Here is a 21,525-nt window from a genome sequence, read left to right as displayed (position 1 = left end):
GGTTGAAATGTGAATTGTCCAAATATAATTTGGATACAATTATAAATTAATTTCTTTACTCCCATGTGAATTGTGCTAGGTTTTGGTTTGTTGGTTTTTGAGGAACATTAGCCCTGAGCTAACATCTGCCACGAGTCCTCCTCTTTTTGCTAAGGAAGATTGGCCCTGAGCTCACATCTGTGCCCATCTTCCTCTATTTTATATGTGGGAAGCCTGCCACAGCGTGGCTTGATAAGCAGCTGTGTGTAGGTCCGCACCTGGGATCTGAACTGGTGAACCCTGGATTCCTGAAGTGGAGCACGTGAACTTAACCACCACACCACCAGACTGGCCCCTGTGCTAGTTTTTTTTTTTAATAAAGATTTTCCTACAATATATTTAAAATTTAAGTGTGATATAACTCAAGAGAACTGTTAGAAATCTCATTTGTCCAGTAGGAACTTATTTCTAGCTTCCAGGTTCTTCAGTGCAATCTTTCTAATTTTAATAGTTACAGTAAAAATATGATGAATTTTAGGTAACCATTGATAGGAAGAGTTATATATAAATAAACAATTGCATCTAAAACATTGTTTCAAGTAACATTCACTTGAAATTATTTATATACCATTTGTGGAGTTGCTAGCAATGGATTTGTTTGAGTTTATTAAAACTTGGAATTTTAAAATGACTTGGAATTTTAAAAATCCAAATTTGCATAGGACTAATCTTGAAGATCAGAATCTAAGTTTAGTGGGCAGAGGAAGAAAGAATTGGGACATTAATAGGATCCTTTTAAAATTAAAAGTTGTTGATAGAATTGGCCATTGGTATCATTTTTTATATATTTGTAAACCCCAGTGAGGGAAGTTAAATGTTTTAAGACTTTGTTATCTGTGCCGTACAAATGATTACAAAAACAAAAACGAAAAAATGTTAACTTAGCTAAAGTGGTTAATAATTTTAATCTTAGAGTTTATAATTCAGTGAGATATATTAAGTGAGTAGTTACTATAATCACAAATAACTGAGAAGCAGCTTTTTTCCTTTAAAACATATGTGGAGGGGCTGGCCCCATGGCCGAGTGGTTAAGTTCGCGCGCTCCGCTGCAGGCGGCCCAGTGTTTCGTTGGTTCACATCCTGGGCGCGGACATGGCACTGCTCATCAAACCACGCTGAGGCAGCATCCCACATGCCACAACTAGAAGGACCCACAACGAAGAAGATACAACTATGTACTGGGGGGCTTTGGGGACAAAAAGGAAAAAATAAAATCTTAAAAAAAAAAAAAAGCATATGTGGAAAGTCTTTGTATCTTTAAGCTCTAGTTTTCAGGAACCTTATTTCTGAGCACAGAGTAATTGCAGATATTAAGTCATAATCTGAAAGCCATTTGAAGTTAACTGAAAAACAGTAATAGTAGGATTGTCTGTTCTGCACAGTGGGAAAGGCTGTCTGTAACCTTTTCTCCCAGGTTCTTTATTTAAGTTATGAAAATAGATGCTTACTTTTGGCTGTAATGAGAAGCTACATTCTTTCTTAAGAGGAACTCAGTGGAGTTTTATGTTTACATCTGTCAAGACAGGCAAGGAATGATTTTGTTTCATCTCTTCAGTACTTAGAAATGGTACTTGGGTATGTCAAATTAGTATATCCAGTTAGTGTGTAAACCCTTCATAACTGGGGTTTCTACCTTGGAGCCACAAGGGCTATAACTCGAAGTACTCTGTTTCTTTTACTGATGGCTTAACAACAGAAGAACAGCTTTTGCATAACCTTCGTTGGAGACTATATTAGCTGTTTTCTAAAGAAACCTGTAATTCTTACTGAGAACAAAATACTTAAGATAAATTTAAATAGATTTCTAGTCAAAGACTTAAATCTGTATTTTAATGTCCATCAGAAAGGGAATGTTTAAATAATTATTGTATAGCTACATAATGGAATAGTATGCAGCCATTAAAATAATGAAAATGTCTTCATGTAAGATATTAAGTGAAAAAAGGAAAGTGCAGCACTGTGTTTAAAATAAGGCAGGTGGAAGGAACAACATATATTTGCTGATATTTGAATACATTTTTTTCTAGGACATAGAAACTAATAATGGGCTGCCTAGTTGGTGGCAGGGAGACAGGGAAACCTCGCTGCAAACACTGTTACACATTTTGTATTTTGAGCAGCGTGAGTGTATTACTTATTCAAAAATTAAACATAAGAGCTGTATAGTGGTTCTCTTCCTAAATTATCTAAATTAGATTGGTAAGACCCATCATAAGTCAGCTTTCCTTCCTTTCATCAAAATATGTTTGTTGCCCTTTTTTTGATTATATCACAGAAAGGATCCCTACTCTGAGAAAGACCCATCATTTTTAAGGAGAGGCAGTTAATTCAGAGAACTAAATGCTGTTCTAGGAGGAATACCGCTCCAGCTAGATGGACTCTGTTTATTCCCCTCCAGGCCAATTCCACTTCTCTACTTGCTCCACAAGACCGAAAGTTATTCAACTATTCTTTCACCAACCTGAGGCAACACTGTTTTTAAAAAATTGTTTTTCTAAATAGAAAAGTGGTAGATTTTATTGGAAAATACTAAAATATAAAGCAGAAAAATGTTTTAAATTACTCAAACCCCATTATTGAACTACATTCATATTTTTTTTCTAATCTTTATATACATATAGAGAATATATCTCTCTTTGGGACATTATCTTTGTATTGTCTGGATATTTGGGACATTATCTGTATACAGTTTTATATCCTGTACCTCTCACTTAGGAATAATAGTGTTAGAAATATTTTTCTACTCCTTACTTGGCTAATTCTTGCTTATCCTCTAGATCTCAGCTAAAATATCACTTCCTCAGGAACTTTTCCTAGCTTAGGGTCTCCTGTTATTTGCTCTCCCTAGCAGCGTACTCTTTTCTTGTAGCACTCATCACAATTGTAAAAATAATTATTTGCTTAATTTTAAGTTTTATATTTGTTGTTCTTGATTGGGCAGCCTCATAAAGACAGAGGTCTTGTTTGTCTTGATTATCACCAGGACCTGGTATAGTATCTGTCACACAGAGCAGAGTGGTTAAGAGCTTGGGCTCTGGAAGAAGGCAAAAATGATGAATACATCCAAGCTCTGCTGTGCTGGTGACATTGGGCAGAGGCAGCCTTTTTTATTTCTAACCCTAAACTTTTCAGAATAGAGGCAGTGAGTAATTCCAATGGCTTCAATGCCTTCCCTAGGCTTTCATACATGAGGTACATCAGCATGAGGTGTGTATCGGGGAGTGATATGCAACTATTTGCTCTGCTATGGCTGAGAATGCTTGAACCTTCTCCACAGTTTGACGTTTAAGCAGTTCATTATGATATTAATTAATTCACCTGCTTCTTTGCATTTATAAGTAACTATGTAAATAGTACATATTGCATGTATGTTATATGTGCCATGTAGTATGTTGGGTAAACTAAGAAATGGTAGAAAGGGGGGACCTAAAAGGCTCTTATGACTTCCATGTGCTATTGAACCCAGATAATTTTTTTCCCTTTCTGAGATCTGGCACTGCTCTTTTGGAGGTTGTAGAAATACACCATTATCCCCTGCGTTTTGCTCATTCTCTCCTTCCTAGTTACTTGGAAGAAAATCACATTGCAGGGCTTCATGTTTCGACAAGTATGTTTTCTTACTATATTTAATTAGTTTTAAAGATTTGAGATTAAAGAAGAATATTTGAACAGCTGTGATATAAAGAATTGGAAGGGATCATGCATTATTTCCATGTGTGCAAAAGTCAAAAAAGAAACTTTTATTTATGTAGGGATTTGTCCTGAAGATCTGATTATTTTTTGAAGCTTCAGTAATTTATTAAAGATTAATTCAGCAAACAGATTGTGGGGAGGATTCAAAGAAAACTAGAAACTGTTGCCGCTGTTGAGGCCATTACAGTCTAGTCAAGAGTCAGATAAATTAGTGGCTTGCTGTCTTTATGTATATAAAAATTACCTGGTGGGTTGTTAAAATACAGGTTCCTTGACTCCTGATTTTGTTCCCTATATCTGGTGAGGAAAGTCAGTAGGAATTTCGTGTTCAATAAGCAGCACAAGTTATTCTGATGAATGTGGTTCATGGACCATACTTTGAGAAGCCCCAGTGTAAACAAATTATACAATATTGTGGGAACTTAAAGGAGGTCTATATGAGGTACTATGGGAATACAAGGAGGAAACAACTAACTGTGCCTGGAGAAGTCTTAATCTTCAAGAATGAGGAAGATAAGGTGGTGGAGGGGAGAGATTGCCAGGAAATCTCACTCTGCCGTGATGCTGACGTCACTTCTCACATTTTTAATAGCTCTCCACTTGAAGAAGGTTCTCAGTACACTGTTTTAGTAGCACATTTCTTGATGTCATCACTTACTGATTCAAGAGTAATTACAGACCTACAGTGGTAGCGGGATTTGGGTTCAGGGTTTTATTTGTTTTGCTACCGTCCAGGGTCACTGGTGGAGCTGGCTCTGGAAACTCAGACCAGGAAGATAAGGTGGGATGGGGCAGTTTTTCGTCTCTTCTCCCTTCCTTCCTTTCACACACACAGTTTACCTTCCACTAAATCTACTAAGTCCTTACTTGAGTCACATTGTTTTTGAATAAGGTCATTTATAAAATGTTCCTTTTGGTGCTTCCAAACTTTCAGGCTACTAAGGCGGGTGCAGCATCCATGATTCACTACATGGTTCTGATATCCGCTCGCTTGGTGCTGCTCACTTTGTGTGGATGGGTACTTTGTTGGACCCTCGTCAATCTCTTCAGAAGCCATTCAGTCCTCAATCTCCTCTTCCTTGGCTACCCGTGAGTACTTCAGTTTTACCATTTTATTAGTAAGTCTTTTAAGAAATTATTTGGGTTATGCAAATGATAGTATAAAAAATGAAAATGAAACAAAGTATAAAAAATGAAAATGGAAAATAGTGTAAAAAAAGGAAAATGAAATTCTTTGAATATAAACCAAGAGTTCAGAAAATTGAAAAAAATCAGAGGGTAGGATGACCATATAATTTATTTTCTAAATTAGGATACAGTTAGGACAACAGGCATAAACCAGGACTGTTCCAAGAAACCTGAGAGGTACGGCCTTCCTACTAATGGAGAATATTTTAATTAGCTCTGTTCACCAAATAAAGGCCCCTAGTACTGCCCATATTGGAACAAAGGGTGGTTAATGTTAGTTGAATGAACTGGCTCAACCAGTCTTACCCTTTTGGTCAAATTACTTTGATCTTTGGCTCCTTATAACAGAAGAATGCCATATTCAAGCCCTATAGACTTAGATACTTTTTTTTTTTAAAGATTGGCACCTGAGCTAACAACTGTTGCTGGTCTTCTTTTCTTTTTTTCCCCTTCTCCCCAAAGCCCCCTAGTATATAGTTGTATATTCTAGTTGTGAGTGCCTCTGGTTGTGTTGTGTGGAACGCTGCCTCAGCGTGGCCTGGCGAGCAGTGCTGTGTCTGCACCTGGGATCCTAACTAGTGAAACCCTGGGCTGCCAAAGCGGAGCCCACAAACTTAACCACTCAGCCTTGGGGCCAGCCCCCACATACTTTTTTTGACCAACATTTTATTATGGAAACTTAAACACACAAGATTGAAGAAATTTTTAAGCAAATACCTACGTAACCTCCACCTAGATTCTACCCATTAATATTTTACTGTAATTGCATGACAGTATCTGTCCATCCATTCCTTTATCCATCCATCAATTCTTATTTTTGGTGCATTTTAAAATTAAATCACAGGCCTCAGTTTACTTCCCCCAAAATATGTCAGCATGTGCATATCAATAACTAGAGTTTGATATTTTTTACAGTTTTTTCTTTTGAGGTAAAATTCATATACAATAAAATTCACAAATCTTGTGTACATTTGCTGCTTTGATAAATGCATATACTGTGTAACTCAAACCCGTTCCCATATAGAACGTTAACAATTCCAGAGCTTCCTTCATGCCCCTTTCCAATCAATCACACCCCCCGCCTCCCAGAGGCAACCATTGTTGTAATTTTTTTCCACCAGAGATTTGCCTGTTCTAGAATTTCATAAATGGAATCAGACAGTAAGTACACTTTTGTGTGAGGCTTCTCTCATTCGGCATATTGTTTTTGAGATTCATCCATGTGGTTGTGTGTGTCAGTAGTATTTCATCGTATGAATATACCACAGTTTGTTTATTCTCGTATTGTTGGACACACCTGGGTTGTTTCCAGTTTTTGGCTATTGTTAAAAATAAGACTGTTAGTGTACATTCTTATACAAGTCTTTTTCACAAAGATATATGTTCATTCTGTTAGGAGAAATATCTAGGAGGGGCATTGCTAGACCATAAGGTAGAAGTATGTTTAGTTTTATAAGAATCTATCAGACCTTTTCCCAAAGAAGCTGTATCATTTTATCTTTCTACCAATTCTGTAAGAATTCTGGTTGCTCTGTATTTTTGCCAGCATTTAATGTTTTCTGTTTTTTTAGATTACAGCCATTCTGATGGGTGTATAGTGGTATCTTATTGTACATATTGGCTTATTAAACTAACTACCTTGCTTAGTTTAACTTGTATACACTTGACTAATACTTTCTTCATTGCATGTTAATAGGCAGCTACAATTTATTGAGCTCTTATTATGTGCTAAGTGCTGGACTAGGTGCTTATAAACATCACCTCATGAAATCATCACAATACCCCGGGGGAGTAGTGTATTTAGTCTGCTATAACAGATCCAAAATATTAGTGGCTTTAAAAAGTTACAAGTTTATTCTTCTTTCCTGTACAGTGTGTATGGAAGTCGTCTTGGGTGGCTATGGCAGCTCCATGGTGTCAGGACCCAGGCTCCTGCTATCTTTTTTGCTCCACCCTCCCCTAGCAGGATAGATTGTCAGGGAGGCTGGAAAATTAAGTCTTTAGTAGGGCAGCTGTATCTCAACTAAAATTTCTGTTGATGTGGAAGAACAGGAGAACAGTGGCTGGCAGAACAGGAGAATTAGTGGCTATTAGCCACAGGTAAAGACAGGTTAAGAGATTTAAAAACGTTGCCATGGTCAAACAGTTTGTGATAAAGACTCAGGTCTTTTTGATTCTAGAACCCTTGTCTTAACCATTATTCTATATCAGTAGTTTTCATACTGTGGTTCCCAGACCAGAAGCACCAGCATCAGCTGGAAATTTGTTAGAAATAGAAATTGTCAGAATCTACCCCAAATCTACCGCAACAGAAACTCTAGAAAGTAGGGCCCAGTAATTTGTCTTTTAACAAGCTCTCCAGATGATTCTGATGCTTGCTCAAGTTTGAGAATCATTGCTTTATACCATTTATGGTGCTGAAGTGTAAGCATGAATTTATATGTGTAGTCACAGTATAAAATCAAGGTATAATCAGAGATTGTGTGGGTAAGGATGGCAGGAGGAATCTTTCTATTGGTTGTACTAGGGTATGTCTAATTATAGTGTTTAAACAATTATTTAAGGCACTCATCAACTCAATTCATTAATATTACCCTTTTTCCTACAAAATGAATTTTGTATGTTATAAATACCATTTTTCATGATTCAGATTAAGGTGTATACTTTATTCTGTTTATCAACAGCTAGTTGAATCAATAAGAAGGTTAGTTATATCTGATATGAAAGGCTAGTTATGGATTTATCAAGGAATATTTTGGCCAAATTTAAGAGGATTGCCATCATCAAAATAGCTAGCAAGCTTTTTCATTTCAATTTATGTATATAAAGAAGCTTGCTTATTTGTGGAGGCTCTCCACACCCCTATGAAACAATGAAATAAGCATGTACTTTAAACAAATTTTACTTTTAAATATATTTACCTCCTTTACTTTTTAAAAGTTGTATAATCTAACTTTTATCTGACTTCAATTTAAAAATTAAGTATGAGAAATTTAAAATGCTAGACAATGGCAATGACCACATCTTTATTTTCTTATTTATTCATAAGATAAGAAAGGGACTTTTTTCTGCCTCTTTTTTTTTTTTATTTGATTCTCAGCTTTGCAGGTGAGGGTAAATAAATCCAAAGATGAGCAGCGGTAGCTCTTACATTTATCTTGAATCTCTCCAGTGCTCTCCATAATCTCTGCTATTGCATTCTAAACCTCCATCAGGTCTTCTGGTAATCCATTCTTGCCTTCCTCCATTCTGTTTTTCATTGTCACTAGAATGACTTTCAAAATGGAAGTTGAATCATGTTACTAACCCTCTTTAAAATTCTTTAATGAATCATTTCCTTTACCTTACAAAGTCCTCCATAGTCTAAGCCTTTGATGGTACCTTTCCAGTTTCTCTTATTCTACCCTGTATCAGTTGTCTGTTGCTACATAATGCTGTAACAACCAACCACAAAACCATGGTAGCACACCACAGTAGGTTTTTATTGCACATATCCCGATCTTAGCTGAGAGTTCAGTCACATGTGGTGGGATTGACTGGCTATCAGTTTAGACAACTAGGACAGCTCAGCTCTGTTCCACATCTCTCATGCTCTGGCAGGCGGGCCTGGACATGATCACATAAAATTAACAGAGTGGCAAGAGAGCAAGTCTCACTGTGCAAGCTCATTTCAAGCTTCTGATCGCAAGCATGTCTGCTGACATCCCCTTGGCCAAATACAAGTCACCTTGTTGAGCCCAGTATGGGGATAGGGCAGGGGCACCTCACCCACAGAATGAAGGCTGTGTGGTTACATGGCAGTGGGTGAGACTATAAGGAAGGGTAGAGAAATGGGGCCATCATTGCAGTCTACCGCATACCCAGCCTCTGACTGCCCCGCCCTCCCATGTTCAGCAATAATGAACCTATAGCCTTCTCTGGCCTTCGCGGTTTCGCACATGGGCAAGTTCTTCTGCCTGATGCTTCCACATTTATCCCTCCCACCCTGCTGCTCCAGGACCCATTCACATTGGATCCTGGAGCTGCTGTTAACCATCCTGTTACTTACTAATAAGCTCATCATTTCTCCCTCTATAGAAAACTATGATAGCTGACATTTGTCTGTTTTTTTATAACTAAATAAGACCTTTTTTATTTGCTCTTTTTAATATCTGAATTTATGTCAGTGAAATGACTTATTTGCAATACCTAGGTCACACTGTGGAAGTTACTTAATGAGGACTTGGGGAAGTATTTAAAAATTTTTTAAGGAACCAAAAGTTGGAGTAACTATAAGAAGTTACGAAAAGTCTCAAAAATATTTAATACTTTAACCAAGTAATTCTACTAATAGAAGTTTATTTATTGTACTTCTAGAATTTTTTTGATTAATCCATCAAATATTTATTGAGTGCCTATTAATTTTCAGCCGCTATTCTAGGCATGAAGGGTACAGCAGTGAATTAAGCAAACTAAAATCTCAGGTTTGTGAAGCTTACATTGTAGTGAGGGGAAGATAGACCCAGAAAAAAACCTAATAAACATGTAAAATATATGGAGTGGTAAGATCTATGGAGAGAAATAACCAGGCAAGGGGAATTAGGAATGCTTGTGGTAGTAGGGTGGTGATGTAGGGCAGAGGCAGGGGAGCCCCATTAAGAAGGGGAAATTTGAAGTGAAAAGCAAGCCGTTTGAAAATTAGCACATGCACTCAAGATCTGTGTAGGAAAGTGCTTATCCCATTGATATTTATCATAGTGGAGAATAAGAAATGGCTCGTTTCCCACAAGAGAAAAATGGGTAAATTTTGGTACATCTATATGGGAATACTGTAGTATCTTTAAAAATTGCTACAGAGGGGCTGGCCCCGTGGCTGAGTGGTTAAATTCACGTGCTGCACTTTGGCGGCCCAGGGTTTCACTGGTTCAGATCACTGCTCATCAAACGATGCTGAGGTGGTGTTCCACATAGCAGAACTAGAAGGAACTACAACTAGAATATACAACTGTGTCCTGGGGGCTTTGGGGAGAAGAAGGGGAAGAAAAACGATTGGCAACAGGTGTTAGCTCAGGGCCAATCTTTAAAAAAAAAATTGTTACAGAAAAATGTTAAATGATTTGGGAAAATGCTCAGTACATGTGTACATACATAAACACACACCCAAAGTTAAAACAACGGACCAAAACAGTTTATACTGTATGAGGCTAAACATACAAAAGAAAAAAGTATAAAGTCTGTGCACCTAATTATGAAAAATGTAAAAATGCTTATTTCTAGGTGATTTGTATTTTGTCATTGTGATTTTCTGTAGTTTTCTATTATTCTACAATGAATATGTATTGCCTTTGTGGGAAGAAATTAGTTAAAGAGTTTCCCAAATAATGAATTTACCATTAACAAAGCCCCTGTCATATTATATTTGCTGTGGTGAATCATCACTGTTTTACTAACGTAGTTATAAGATCTAATGTTGGTGGCATCTGTGGTCTCATTTCATATTCACCTTTTTCTACAGGTTTGGTGTTTATGTTCCTCTCTGCTGTTTCCACCAAGATAGTAGAGCTCATCTTCTTCTCACAGACTATAACTATGTGGTCCAGCACCAGGCAGTGGAGGAAACTGCCTCCACTGTGGGTGGCTTGGCCAAATCCAAAGACTTCCTCTCCTTATTGCTGGAGTCGTTAAAAGAACAGTTCAATAATGCCACGCCCATCCCCACCCACAGCTGCCCCCTGTCTCCAGACCTCATTCGAAATGAAGTAGAATGTCTGAAAGCAGATTTCAACCACAGAATCAAGGAAGTTCTCTTCAACTCCCTCTTCAGTGCCTACTATGTTGCATTTCTTCCCCTGTGTTTTGTGAAGGTGAGTGGTCACTTGCTTTTATGTGCTTGCTGGATTTGTGTGTGAATGACATAAACTGGGTTGGTCTTATTTAATCCCCCTTTTCTCTGTCTCCCCTTTGGCAGCCTGGATGGTGGAGTTCGGCTGCATCTGGAGTGCACTAATACCGCTCCTGGTTGGCGGATAGGTATTTCCATATATGTGATGCACCCGTGGTGGTCCCCTTTTTTTCTTTTCCTTTTTTTTTAAGTTTTTTTTTTTCAGTTTCCCGGGAGAATAAAACTTGTACTTATAATAGAATCGGTATATAGTAGCTTAAGAGGACCGAGGAATCAATAAAATTCAGCCTACTGTGGTTGATCTTGACATGATTATCAGGAGTTTTCTTGAATATAATCTAACCTTTACCTAAACTTCAGTTTACTTCAGTAGAAAAGAAAAATGGTCTGGATGTCACTTGAGCCCAAAATCTTTTGGAACATTGTAGTTCCCTTCCTTCACCCATTGAGAAGCACATCTGCAACCGGAGTGGTCAATCACTGAGAGCACTCACTTCTTCTAGAAAGGAAGCACTTAAAATAAAATTGCCTCTCCCTCCCAGCCCTAACTCATACAGCCAGAAAGTCAGGTTGAAGGATTTTGGAGGACTCTGCTCTTGAACTTTCTGCACGGACAGCAGGACAACCAGTGCATGTGTGACTCAGTGTGGCATTTGTCTGCAGGGCGTATGTACACGCACCCATCCCTGCCTTCTTGCTCACCAGTGCATGGAACATTTCTCTGTCTTCTGATCTCTTCCAGAGTACCCAGTACTATGACATGCGCTGGTCGTGCGAGCACCTCATTATGGTGTGGATCAATGCTTTTGTCATGCTCACCACACAACTGCTGCCATCCAAGTACTGTGATTTGCTACATAAATCAGCTGCTCACCTGGGCAAGTGGCAGAAGCTCGAACATGGGTCCTACAGCAATGCTCCACAGCACATGTGAGTAGGCTAGAGGGTAAAACCATGTAACACCTTTCTACATGCTGCTGATCATATTTATTTGCTTGTATGTCATTCTTGATCTTGGCTTTGAACATTTAATTTTTAGTTTTTGTCTACATGGATGCTTGCCATCACTCTAAACTGAACACAGGGGACATTAACTCATTTCCACCCCCATCCCCAGTTCCTCCTTAAATGCCTCCTACCTTTCAACTGCCCAGTCACTCTAGAGTTTGTAATTTGTTTCCCAAGCTATAATCTTGGAGTTTTCTTTCAGTCTTAACCTTTTGCCCAAATTCAAAGAATCATGATATGTTTTTAATTTTCTTTAGAGGACTGTAGGATTCATCTTCTCATCTTCATTACCACAGCTAAATAGTTGCTAGCTAATCATCTCACACTTAGGCAGCTGGAATTTGCTTCTCTCATCTTTTCTTTCTAAAAAATGCAAATTTGTTCTAGTAATTTTCCTGTCCTGCATTATAATTTTTTTCTTTTCTTCCTAAACTCACTAATGAATATTTCCCCGCTATTCCCACATTTAAATGAAAACTGTCCCTAACTGAATTCTCTCAGTATTCCTCTCATTGTGTCCCCTTGTCAGTCATTTCTTTGCATGGTCCCTATGATCCACAATGGCTAACTTCAGAATCCTTTTGTGTTCTCACTTCTGAGTCCTTCGTCATACCTTGCTCTCAGACCTGGACCATCTTCATCTTCCTCCTTTTTATAATTTGAACATTTCACAAATTTCATCCCCTAGAAATTCGTTCCTAATTAAGTGGGACAGATTGAGGTGACCTTCCCTTCCCCTCTCCCCCTCAGAGTCCTCCCTTCAATTATCTGCCTTGATGTCTGATACAGATTAGCACAGGCCTTCAAGCCCAGGAACTGAAAGAGATTGGGCCAGGCTGAAAAGAAACCCGACTGTGGGCAAAGGACAAATTTCAATAAAAATTGAAAATACAATCCACAGTACTAGTACTGTACATCTTCAGGCTCCTGATGGCACATGGCCATGAGGTTATCATCACTTTAATGCTGGTAAGTGTGAGCAAGGCTGACGGAACATTTTCTGAACTGGGAAAGCTTCAGGGTGCTAGAATTTTTTTTTTTAACGTATCTAAAATGCTGTCCCAGTTCTTACCCTAGGAAACTAACCTTTCCAAAATCAGGAAGAGATGAATTAACTTAGATTTTTTTTAAAAGCTTAACCTGAAGATCCCCATCCCTACCCCAACTCTATTACATTGGTGCTGGAAAGAATGAAGCTTCTTCCGTAACTTCTTTTTCCTAGAGAAACTTCTATAAAAATAAACCAAGAAAGTGGTAAAAAGAAAAGTCTTTGTGTCAGTACCTTGTGTGTCTCTGTGTTCTTCAGTATAGTTTCTTGCATATATGAGGCATTTGAAGTATGTGATAAATAAGCTGATTGTCTATATAGCTTTTCGGGATGTAACTCTGCAGCAAATGTCATGCTAGTTTGACGTGTTAATTTCTCCACTGCTCTTATTGCCATCCACTTTCTCTTCTTGTTCATTCCCTCCTGCATTTCCACAAGTAGACTCTGCTCACTTGGGATTGAGATGACAGTCCACCTGCTTGCACTCGATTTCCTGGCTCAAAACTGCTTAGATGCCTTACTTCCACATTTGTTTCTGCTTGTTCTCCTAAGCCTCTTAAGTCCTTTCACACTAAGTTAACTGTATCACTTTGCCATGTTTTTACTATACGGCAGTGAAGTTAAAATAACAAATCCTTTCTAACTCCTTCCAGTCTGACCACGGAATTACTGTGCTTTCAGAATTCAGGCAGATGAAGCCTTGAATATTTAATCCCTTCCATAGAAATAAAGCTGGCCTTGCCAGATGCTATCTTATCTGTAATTGCCAATTTGCTAACATTGCATTTCTTTCTCCCTTAGTTGGTCAGAAAATACAATATGGCCTCAAGGGGTGCTGGTGCGACACAGCAGATGCTTATATAGAGCCATGGGGCCTTACAACGTGGCAGTGCCTTCAGATGTATCCCATGCCCGCTTTTATGCAAGTATCACTTATTTCTTTTCAAACATAAGCTTAGGGGTGGTAGGAGGCCACTCTATGTGTAAGCATCTAGCACAGTATGTAGCACATACTAGGAAATTAATACCTGGTAATGACTACTGCTGTAATACTGGCCCCTGTCTTTTGGAAATATCTTCTGAAAGGCAGTTTGAAGGTCAGATACTGTTACCCCAACTTCAACAGCTTGGCTGGTTTCTCTAGTTACGTTGGAATTTGAGTCTAGTATTACTTGAAACAAGTAGGCCATTACTTAAGCCTTTCTATTTTTATCTTATAATTTTTATTGTAATAGTTTGGTTTAGTGGTATCCTTACTATATTGTATCTGTGTATCCTTAAGCAGTATTTAATATAGTAATAATGTAATGGGATTTTTTGGGTATTTGTCACATGTATCATCTCCTTAAAATACCTTGACTTCCCCTTTGAAAGATAAATGCCATGATCTGTGGCCTAACTTTTACCTTCTCCTGAATTAGAAGGAAAAAAGTCTTAAAAGGAGAAAGCAATAGACACCTACTAAACTCAGCTTCTGTTTCATTTGAATCTACTATGCCTTGGGTTATGTTCTATTTGATCTTTCAGTTTTCCAGAAATTCTGGCTCCAGGAGGCAGAAGTATTTACTTGTAAAAGGCCAGCAGATCAATGGGAGTGGGGGAAAGAAGGTGCACGTAGGGGACCGTTCTTAGTGAAAATAACTGTAGTAGTACAGTGCATTGCCTTTGAACGGACATCATAGTCTAAAAAAAAGGATTGGAGATCTTTTTTTGAGATACTTGAATCCTTTTTTCTCTCCCTCCCATCCATCCCTCCCATTTCCTTGTGAGGGTACATAGACTTTCTGGTTCTGCAGGTATTTGCTACCAATGAAACACTGAGAACTTGCATCAGGACAGGATGCTTTTAAATACCATGGTCGGGGAGGGTGTGGCAGGGTGGGGGTTGGGAGGAGCATGGGGAAGGTGAAAGGCCCGTGAATGAGGAAACTACAACTATCTCCTAGGCTCCTGTGGGATTGCCTTAAGATGGAGGAGTGGATTTAAGTCACAACTTCATAAGTATTTGGTTTCTACATGGAATATTTAATTCACCCAGCTGAATTCCATAGGCCTTTAATGTCTTCTGTTGGCCCTTGCTATCCCCTGGAAACCTACAATAAGCAGATGCTTTGTCAGAATTTTCTGCTTGAAAAATAAGTATTTTCCTTGCCTAGTGTTGGACAGCTGAAGAATCAGGTAGAATCCAAAGAAGAAGGATTAGGGAAATTAACTTATTACTGATTTGGCAAACAGTAAAATCAGCGCTTCTCAAAGTGGTCCTTGGTCTCCTTGCATATAAACCACCAGGCTCACTCTTCAGAAACAGAGACTGGGGCCCTGGCCCAGACTGCTGAATCAGAATCTCTGAAGGATCCCAGGGATTTGCGTATTTGGAAATGATTCTTAGGCACTCAAAGTTCGAGAACACTCATTTAAAATGTGCCTGTTACCTGTAGCTGTTAGAATTTAAAGCCTGTCCTCACCTTTCTAGTCATTCAGTTTATTGCTTACTAGCACCTTTAATTATAATTGTTATAATTGCCACAGAATCTGAAATTGCCTGAGTCCTTTTAGAATATTAATTTAGAGCCAATTTTATACATGGTAGTATGTAATAAAACCCAGGTTAAGCATTTTCTTCCTCTTGAAGGACCCTGAGAACCTGGCTGCCTTTCAGAGCTGTCATGATAATTTGGCTTTATTCTCATATTTGAGCCTTGAAGTGTAAATTAGTTCTTTTAGATCTGATATACTGCTGTTACCACAATTTGCAACCTAAGACCTAAACCTTTCTATTCCTATTATGTTTTTGTTAGTAAACCAGGATTTAGCCTCTTAAAGAATTTGATGGAAGTGAAAACAGTGAGCCTTGCTTTTAGCCACACTCTAATTCTGATTAATTTTTCCTTCCTTCCTCGTTGTCCTGTCTCTGTGCACCCTACTTCTCAATATCTGGAAAAAAAACCCCAAACAAACCCAACAGTCTTCAGAGACAGAGTTCTTTTGAGTATAATCCCTTTTCATGTCTCAGGGGCCGTGAAATAAAATTTCATTATTCCTTGAGCAAAAAGGAAAAGGTTTGAGTCTCTATAGCAAGAAATAGCCTGATTGATATTCAATAAGCAGATCTATTTGTTATTGCCTATAGGAACCTATAAATAGGAAATTTTTAGGAGAAAATTTGTAAGAATAAGTGCAGTGTTTACTTTTTTATGAAATAATGTTTTGCTTTTTAACTTCCTTACAGTTCCTATTTCATCGTCCATTAAGGCTGTTAAATCTGCTTATCCTTATTGAGGGCAGCGTCGTCTTCTACCAGCTCTATTCCTTACTGCGGTCGGAGAAGTGGAACCACACACTTTCCATGGCTCTCATCCTCTTCTGCAACTACTATGTTTTATTTAAGCTCCTCCGGGACAGAATAGTATTAGGCAGGGCATACTCCTATCCACTCAACAGTTATGAACTCAAGGCAAACTAAGCTGCCTCTCAGCAATGGGGGAGAACTCAGATAAAAATATTTTCATACATTCTATTTTTTTCTTGCGATTTTTATAAATATTTAAGATATTTTATATTTTGTATACTATTATGTTTTGAAAGGCGGGAAGGGTAAGGGATATTAAATGTATCCATAAACAAGGTGATGTGATCTTTCATGTGTTAGTATATTTGAATAATATACAGGTGAGAGGTGTGCCTCTCCAGTAAAGAGATCGATTTGTTTGTGTGGCTCTGAAATAACTCATTCATTTATGAACACATCTCAAAAAAATCTTGACACAGTACCTTTGGTGTGTCTGTCTTTCCAGTCCTTCTTATTATCTTTAATCCTCATTTGCCCTTATTGCTACCAAAAAGGAGATGAGTGGAATTGCCTAAGAGGACCCATTCCCTTTTTCTTTGTCTGGCCAATACTATTGGAATACACAGGGGAAAGAGTGATTATAGTTTTGGGTGGGCTTCTCTGTTCCCTACTGGGAGGAAGAATTTCTGAGACACGAACTCAGTGTTCTGTTCGCCCTATGACATTTAAATATATTTTTGAATAAGCTACCATCCTGAAACTCAGGATATTGCTGTCATTTTCCCTGTTCTTTCACTTCTTTTGCCCTAAGGGTTTTCCTTTCTTCGTTAGCTGTTTGAAATAATACTTTTTAAGACAGAAAGTCTTTAGAGTGTCCACACTCATGAAGGAGATGGTGTATGGCTGGATCAGTGGGAGAAGATAAGTGCAAACGCCACGTGGGCTGGAGTGGGCAGGTTGAAGATACCGAGTGACTGGAAGAACGGGTGAGTCCTCAGCCAAACGGTCTTGAACACAGTCTAGCAGCAACCCACCTGCAGCGGCCTTTTTGGAGTTAGCAGTAGAAGAGAAATATAAGAAGTTACCTCTTTGTCCTCAGATAATTTTACGTATGCCCAAATTGTGTATTTTTCATTTCATACTCCAGCACCTTCATGTTGTGAGCATTAACCCTTTTCAGTCCATGTTCTTGAGAGGTGATACACCTAGTCAATTGATGTCACTAGTCATCTAAACTTCTGAGGCCTTGTCTTGAGAGCCTGAAATATATTCTCATGTATTTTCTGTGCTCAGTTTGCCTTTTTTACACTGTAAAGTTTTTGGTGAAACACAATATGACTTATGAAGTAAAAAGACCAATCGTGTAATTCACAAACTGGCTCTGAAAACAGTTCTTGCAGAAGAGTTCCCAATAGGTTTTCAGCAAAGGGAGCTTTGTGAGGTGTGTAGGTGTATATGGATACAGCTACTTAGGTGACTGCTATGTTTAAGTTAGCCATTGTTTTCTTTAATATTTTGATGTCTGTGCTTTCTTTGCTAAGTTACATTATTTGGCATTCAGTCTGCGTCTGTTCAGCCATTCAACAAATATGTATTGGCCACCAGGCACTATATTAGGCATATTAGCATTGGGGATATAGCAGTGAATAAGAAATGCACAGGCCCTACCCTCATAGAGCTTACAGTGTAGGGGGTGAGAGGTGCAAAATGTGCCATAAATAAATTTATATATAATACAGTGTCGCCTAGCAGTAGTAATAAATGTAAAGGGAAAATAAATCAGGGCAAGGAAATAGAAAGTGCTAGGAATGGCATTGCTAGAAGGCATCTTTGAGGAGATGATTTTTGAGCAAAGACCAGATGAAGCAAGACTGACCCATATAAATAGCTTTGGGGAGAATTCCTGTTACAGTAACAGCAAGGACAGTCCACTGAGGTGGGAACAATTTTGGTATTTGGAAAATCGCGAGAGAACCAGTTTATTGGTTGTTTTTTGTAAAGTCATTCGGTCCAAATATGGTGGTTCTTGGAGACAGGGAGAGTGGGAAAGCTGCCATCTCAATATTCTTTCCTTAGGATCTTGAAGATATGCTTCTTTTGACTAATAACCATTTTGATGAGATTACTTGATAGCTGAGAGCACAATGGGTGGCCTGGGCACAAAGGTGTCTCATCAAAATGGCCCCAAGTTGGTTCTGTCATTGAAAAGTAGCCCAGATAACTGATTAGGGATTATAGACTAGTCTTGTAAGTTGGCTTGATTCCCCCTTCTGGTTTGAACTGTCTTGGCCAAATCTTAAAGGAGTAGCACAGGAGGACCAGATGCCAAGCTGGCTAAACAAATGAGTGAATATAAGAAATAAATAAAAATTAATTTTAGCTAATGGAACTGCCAAGTGCCCCCTCTCCTTCCAGATAGGACACCATCAGGGAGATAAAACCCTTCAGTTCAACATGTTCCTACCTTTTTCAGCTGTCCTTTGTGGAAGGTCCACGTTCAGATGGGGGAGAGAAAAATTACTAGTTACTTGTATATTCTATTACTTACAGATCATGTAAAAGAAAGGACGCCATCTTTGTTTAGTGATAGTAGGAGATGTATACACATTAAAAAATGGCTTTTTTGGGTAATTTTTATATGTTAGGAAATTAAATGGTGTATATGTTAGGAAATTAAATTGTGGAAAAAATGGTATAGCAAAAGATCAGTCAAGTGAACTTGGGATACTGGAAAAGGAAAGAAGATGCTTGACCAGTTGTCTGGGTGGCTTAAAGTGGGTAAAAGTGTCCGAGTAGAGGAGGGTAGTTCATGGGCATGAGCATGATGGAAATATTCCTCAGTATCCTATTTACTCTGATTCCATGTTATGTTCCCTAAGCTGCTTTCCCTCCCCTCCTTCTCAATCAATCACCTCCACCACGGCTCCTCCCCCCATTTCAATTTATTGAGCAATTATTATGTGCCAGACACTGCTGGGGGCCAAAAAGAGTGATGTTCAGAGTTCATTAATAGAAGGCAGAGAAGTAAATCAATAATTGTGACACAAAGGTGTTGAGTAAAGGAAGTACATACAAGATACGGAGGTGATGCAGAAAAGAGAGTGATCAACTTTGCTTAGAAGCTACAGTGTCAGGGAAGGCTTCAGGGCAGCAGAACACACACGATGCATTTTAAAGGAGGACTAGGAGTTTACCACATAGATGGGGGGAGGGTTCATGGAGTGGGAACAGGATATACAAAAACTCGAGGCAAGGATTTGCACTAGGCTTTTAAATAACTAGTTCAGTAATGCTGGAGAGCTGTGCAAGGAATGGATCCCAGAGGGACTTGAAATCCACACTAAGGGGTTTGGATTTTTATTATCCTGTAGGTCTCAAAGGGGCGATCTTTGGACAATCAGAACTACTCAATCAATCTTGAGGTTGAAACCCAATAGTATGGACCTTTCACAAGCACTTGAAGTAGTTCTTAAGCAGACAGAAGTCTGGAAACTTGTAGACAGAAGACAGCTAATAAAGGATTTTAAGCTGAGGACTTATGACCCAAAGGGCTCACAAGTCAAGGGTTCTCAAAGTGTAATCTCTGGACCAGCAGCATCAGCATCACCTAACTGGGAACTTGTTAGAAATGGAAAATTTCAAGCCCTACCCCAAACTGACTGAGTCAGAAACTCTGGATGGAGCCCAGAAGTCTGTTTTAACACACTCTCCAGGTGATTTTGAGGAGACCCACTACCCTAGCTTAGACAACTTTGGTAGCAATGTGTAGAATAGGTTTGGAGAATGTCAAGGAGATTTAAAGCAAGACAGCCAACCATTTTAAAAAGTACATGCAAACAGAAAATGGGAGGAGGGGTGGGGTGTCACCACTGTGTGGGTGATAGAAAAAGTCATGTGCATGAATAAGATAATGTAGGGACACGTGGAGTGAAAAGAGAAAGAAGGACAGAATTCTGGTGAATAACAACATTTAAGCGTAGAGGAAGAGGAAGTTTTCAAATGAACAAGACTAAGAAAATAGAATTCCAAGAGATGAGGTGAACTAGAGTTTCAAGAAAGGAATGATCAACAGTATCAAATATTCAAGAGACTGAGAATTGACTGTTGAATTTGGTTATTAGATCATTGTAACTTTAGTAAGAAATTTTCATGGAGCAAGGGGGGCGGAGGTCAGTTGCAGTTGGTCCAGAGTAGTGAATTGGAATGAAGAAGTAGTGAACTGGAAAGAAGAAGGGTTCTTGGGAGCCTTTGGGAAGAAGAATAGCACTTCCTCTGAGTTAGAAGGGAGGTTAGATACACACAGATGGATAAAGGAAAGTAGCAGCAGGAAGTGGAAGAAACACATCTGATAGCATAAACTTGTGGTCAAGTAAGAAGCAATTATCATTTTAGGGTGTGAGGAGGCATCTAGGAGGAGTCTTAGAATAATGGAATGGCCTTTGTAAACTTTGGGAATGAGGCCACTGCTGAGGTGGTAAACCATAAATTTCCAAGGCTCTCACTACCATGGCTTTATGATTTTCTCTGGTCTAACTCAGTAGACGCAGTAGAAGGGTAGAGTAGATGGATGGAAAGAGTCCTGGTTTGGAGATTTGCCCAGCAGATATGGCTAAAGGACTAGTGAACAAGAGAGGTAATGGTGCTGGTGAGAACAGTTGAGATGATGCATCTTGGGGTCTGGAAAGACCAGGGAAGGAAGAATGAAGTCTGGTGGGGGTATCCTCTGTCAGAAGGAGTATGGGTGGGCCAGGCATTAGTAATCTGAGCAAGTAGAAGGAATAAGGGAGTAAGGAAAGGAGAAGTTCTGAGAATGGAATATGGGAGTTTAGGATCACAGAGTTCTGGGTTGTGGAACAGCCTGATGTGTAACCCTGGAAGCAAATGGCCAAAATTGAGTAAAGGTAAAAGCTGTAAGCAATTGTGGCAAGGGTGTCGGATGGGTGTTCCTCAGAAACACTGAAGTCATCCAGAATGATGGTGGGACATGAGTTAGAGAGGAAACAGCTTGGTGCCAAGACTGGGAAGTCTGGGACATTGACTACATCGTGGCCACAAAGAATGGTAAAAGTTAAAATAGCTGGATGCCATATATTTTGGTAATAAGAGATTTTTGTATGAGATGGGAAGACACAATGGTGCAGAAGCGGAAGTGGGAAACTGGAGAACATCTTCTTGGCTCTTTGTAGTCTGTAACATGGAAAAAAACGTGCAACCTTTTGTGCAGGGAAAGAAGTGTCCTCAAGGGAGTGTCAAGTTTTATTGACGTCCAGGAAGTGGAAACAGCATTCAGTGAAGAGACTGTAAGGAGAGAAGGACTCCAGAGGAACTGTGGGAAAGATTAGGAGTGAGGGGAACTGTGTGTTGCCAGTTGGGGGCAGT

The 21,525-nt window shown here is 38.9% G+C and overlaps 1 protein-coding gene across 3 annotated transcripts in view; it reads left to right on the top strand.

The window, feature by feature from the left end:
• Positions 1 to 17,517, top strand: part of TMEM39A (transmembrane protein 39A) — a 31,782-nt gene extending 14,265 nt beyond the window's left edge. For all 3 annotated transcript variants that reach the window (XM_046658042.1, XM_046658043.1, XM_046658041.1), the window contains 5 exons: positions 4,667 to 4,821; positions 10,415 to 10,763; positions 11,544 to 11,731; positions 13,659 to 13,779; positions 16,087 to 17,517. In XM_046658042.1, coding sequence (XP_046513998.1) covers positions 4,667 to 4,821; positions 10,415 to 10,763; positions 11,544 to 11,731; positions 13,659 to 13,779; positions 16,087 to 16,320 — 1,047 coding nt within the window. In that variant the 3' untranslated portion in view covers positions 16,321 to 17,517. The remainder of the gene's footprint in view (positions 1 to 4,666; positions 4,822 to 10,414; positions 10,764 to 11,543; positions 11,732 to 13,658; positions 13,780 to 16,086) is intronic.
• Positions 17,518 to 21,525: the final 4,008 nt, after the last annotated feature.

This window comes from Equus quagga, chromosome 4 (assembly GCF_021613505.1).
Source record: "Equus quagga isolate Etosha38 chromosome 4, UCLA_HA_Equagga_1.0, whole genome shotgun sequence".
NCBI lineage: Eukaryota > Metazoa > Chordata > Mammalia > Perissodactyla > Equidae > Equus > Equus quagga.
This window is presented reverse-complemented; position numbering and strand designations above follow the sequence as displayed.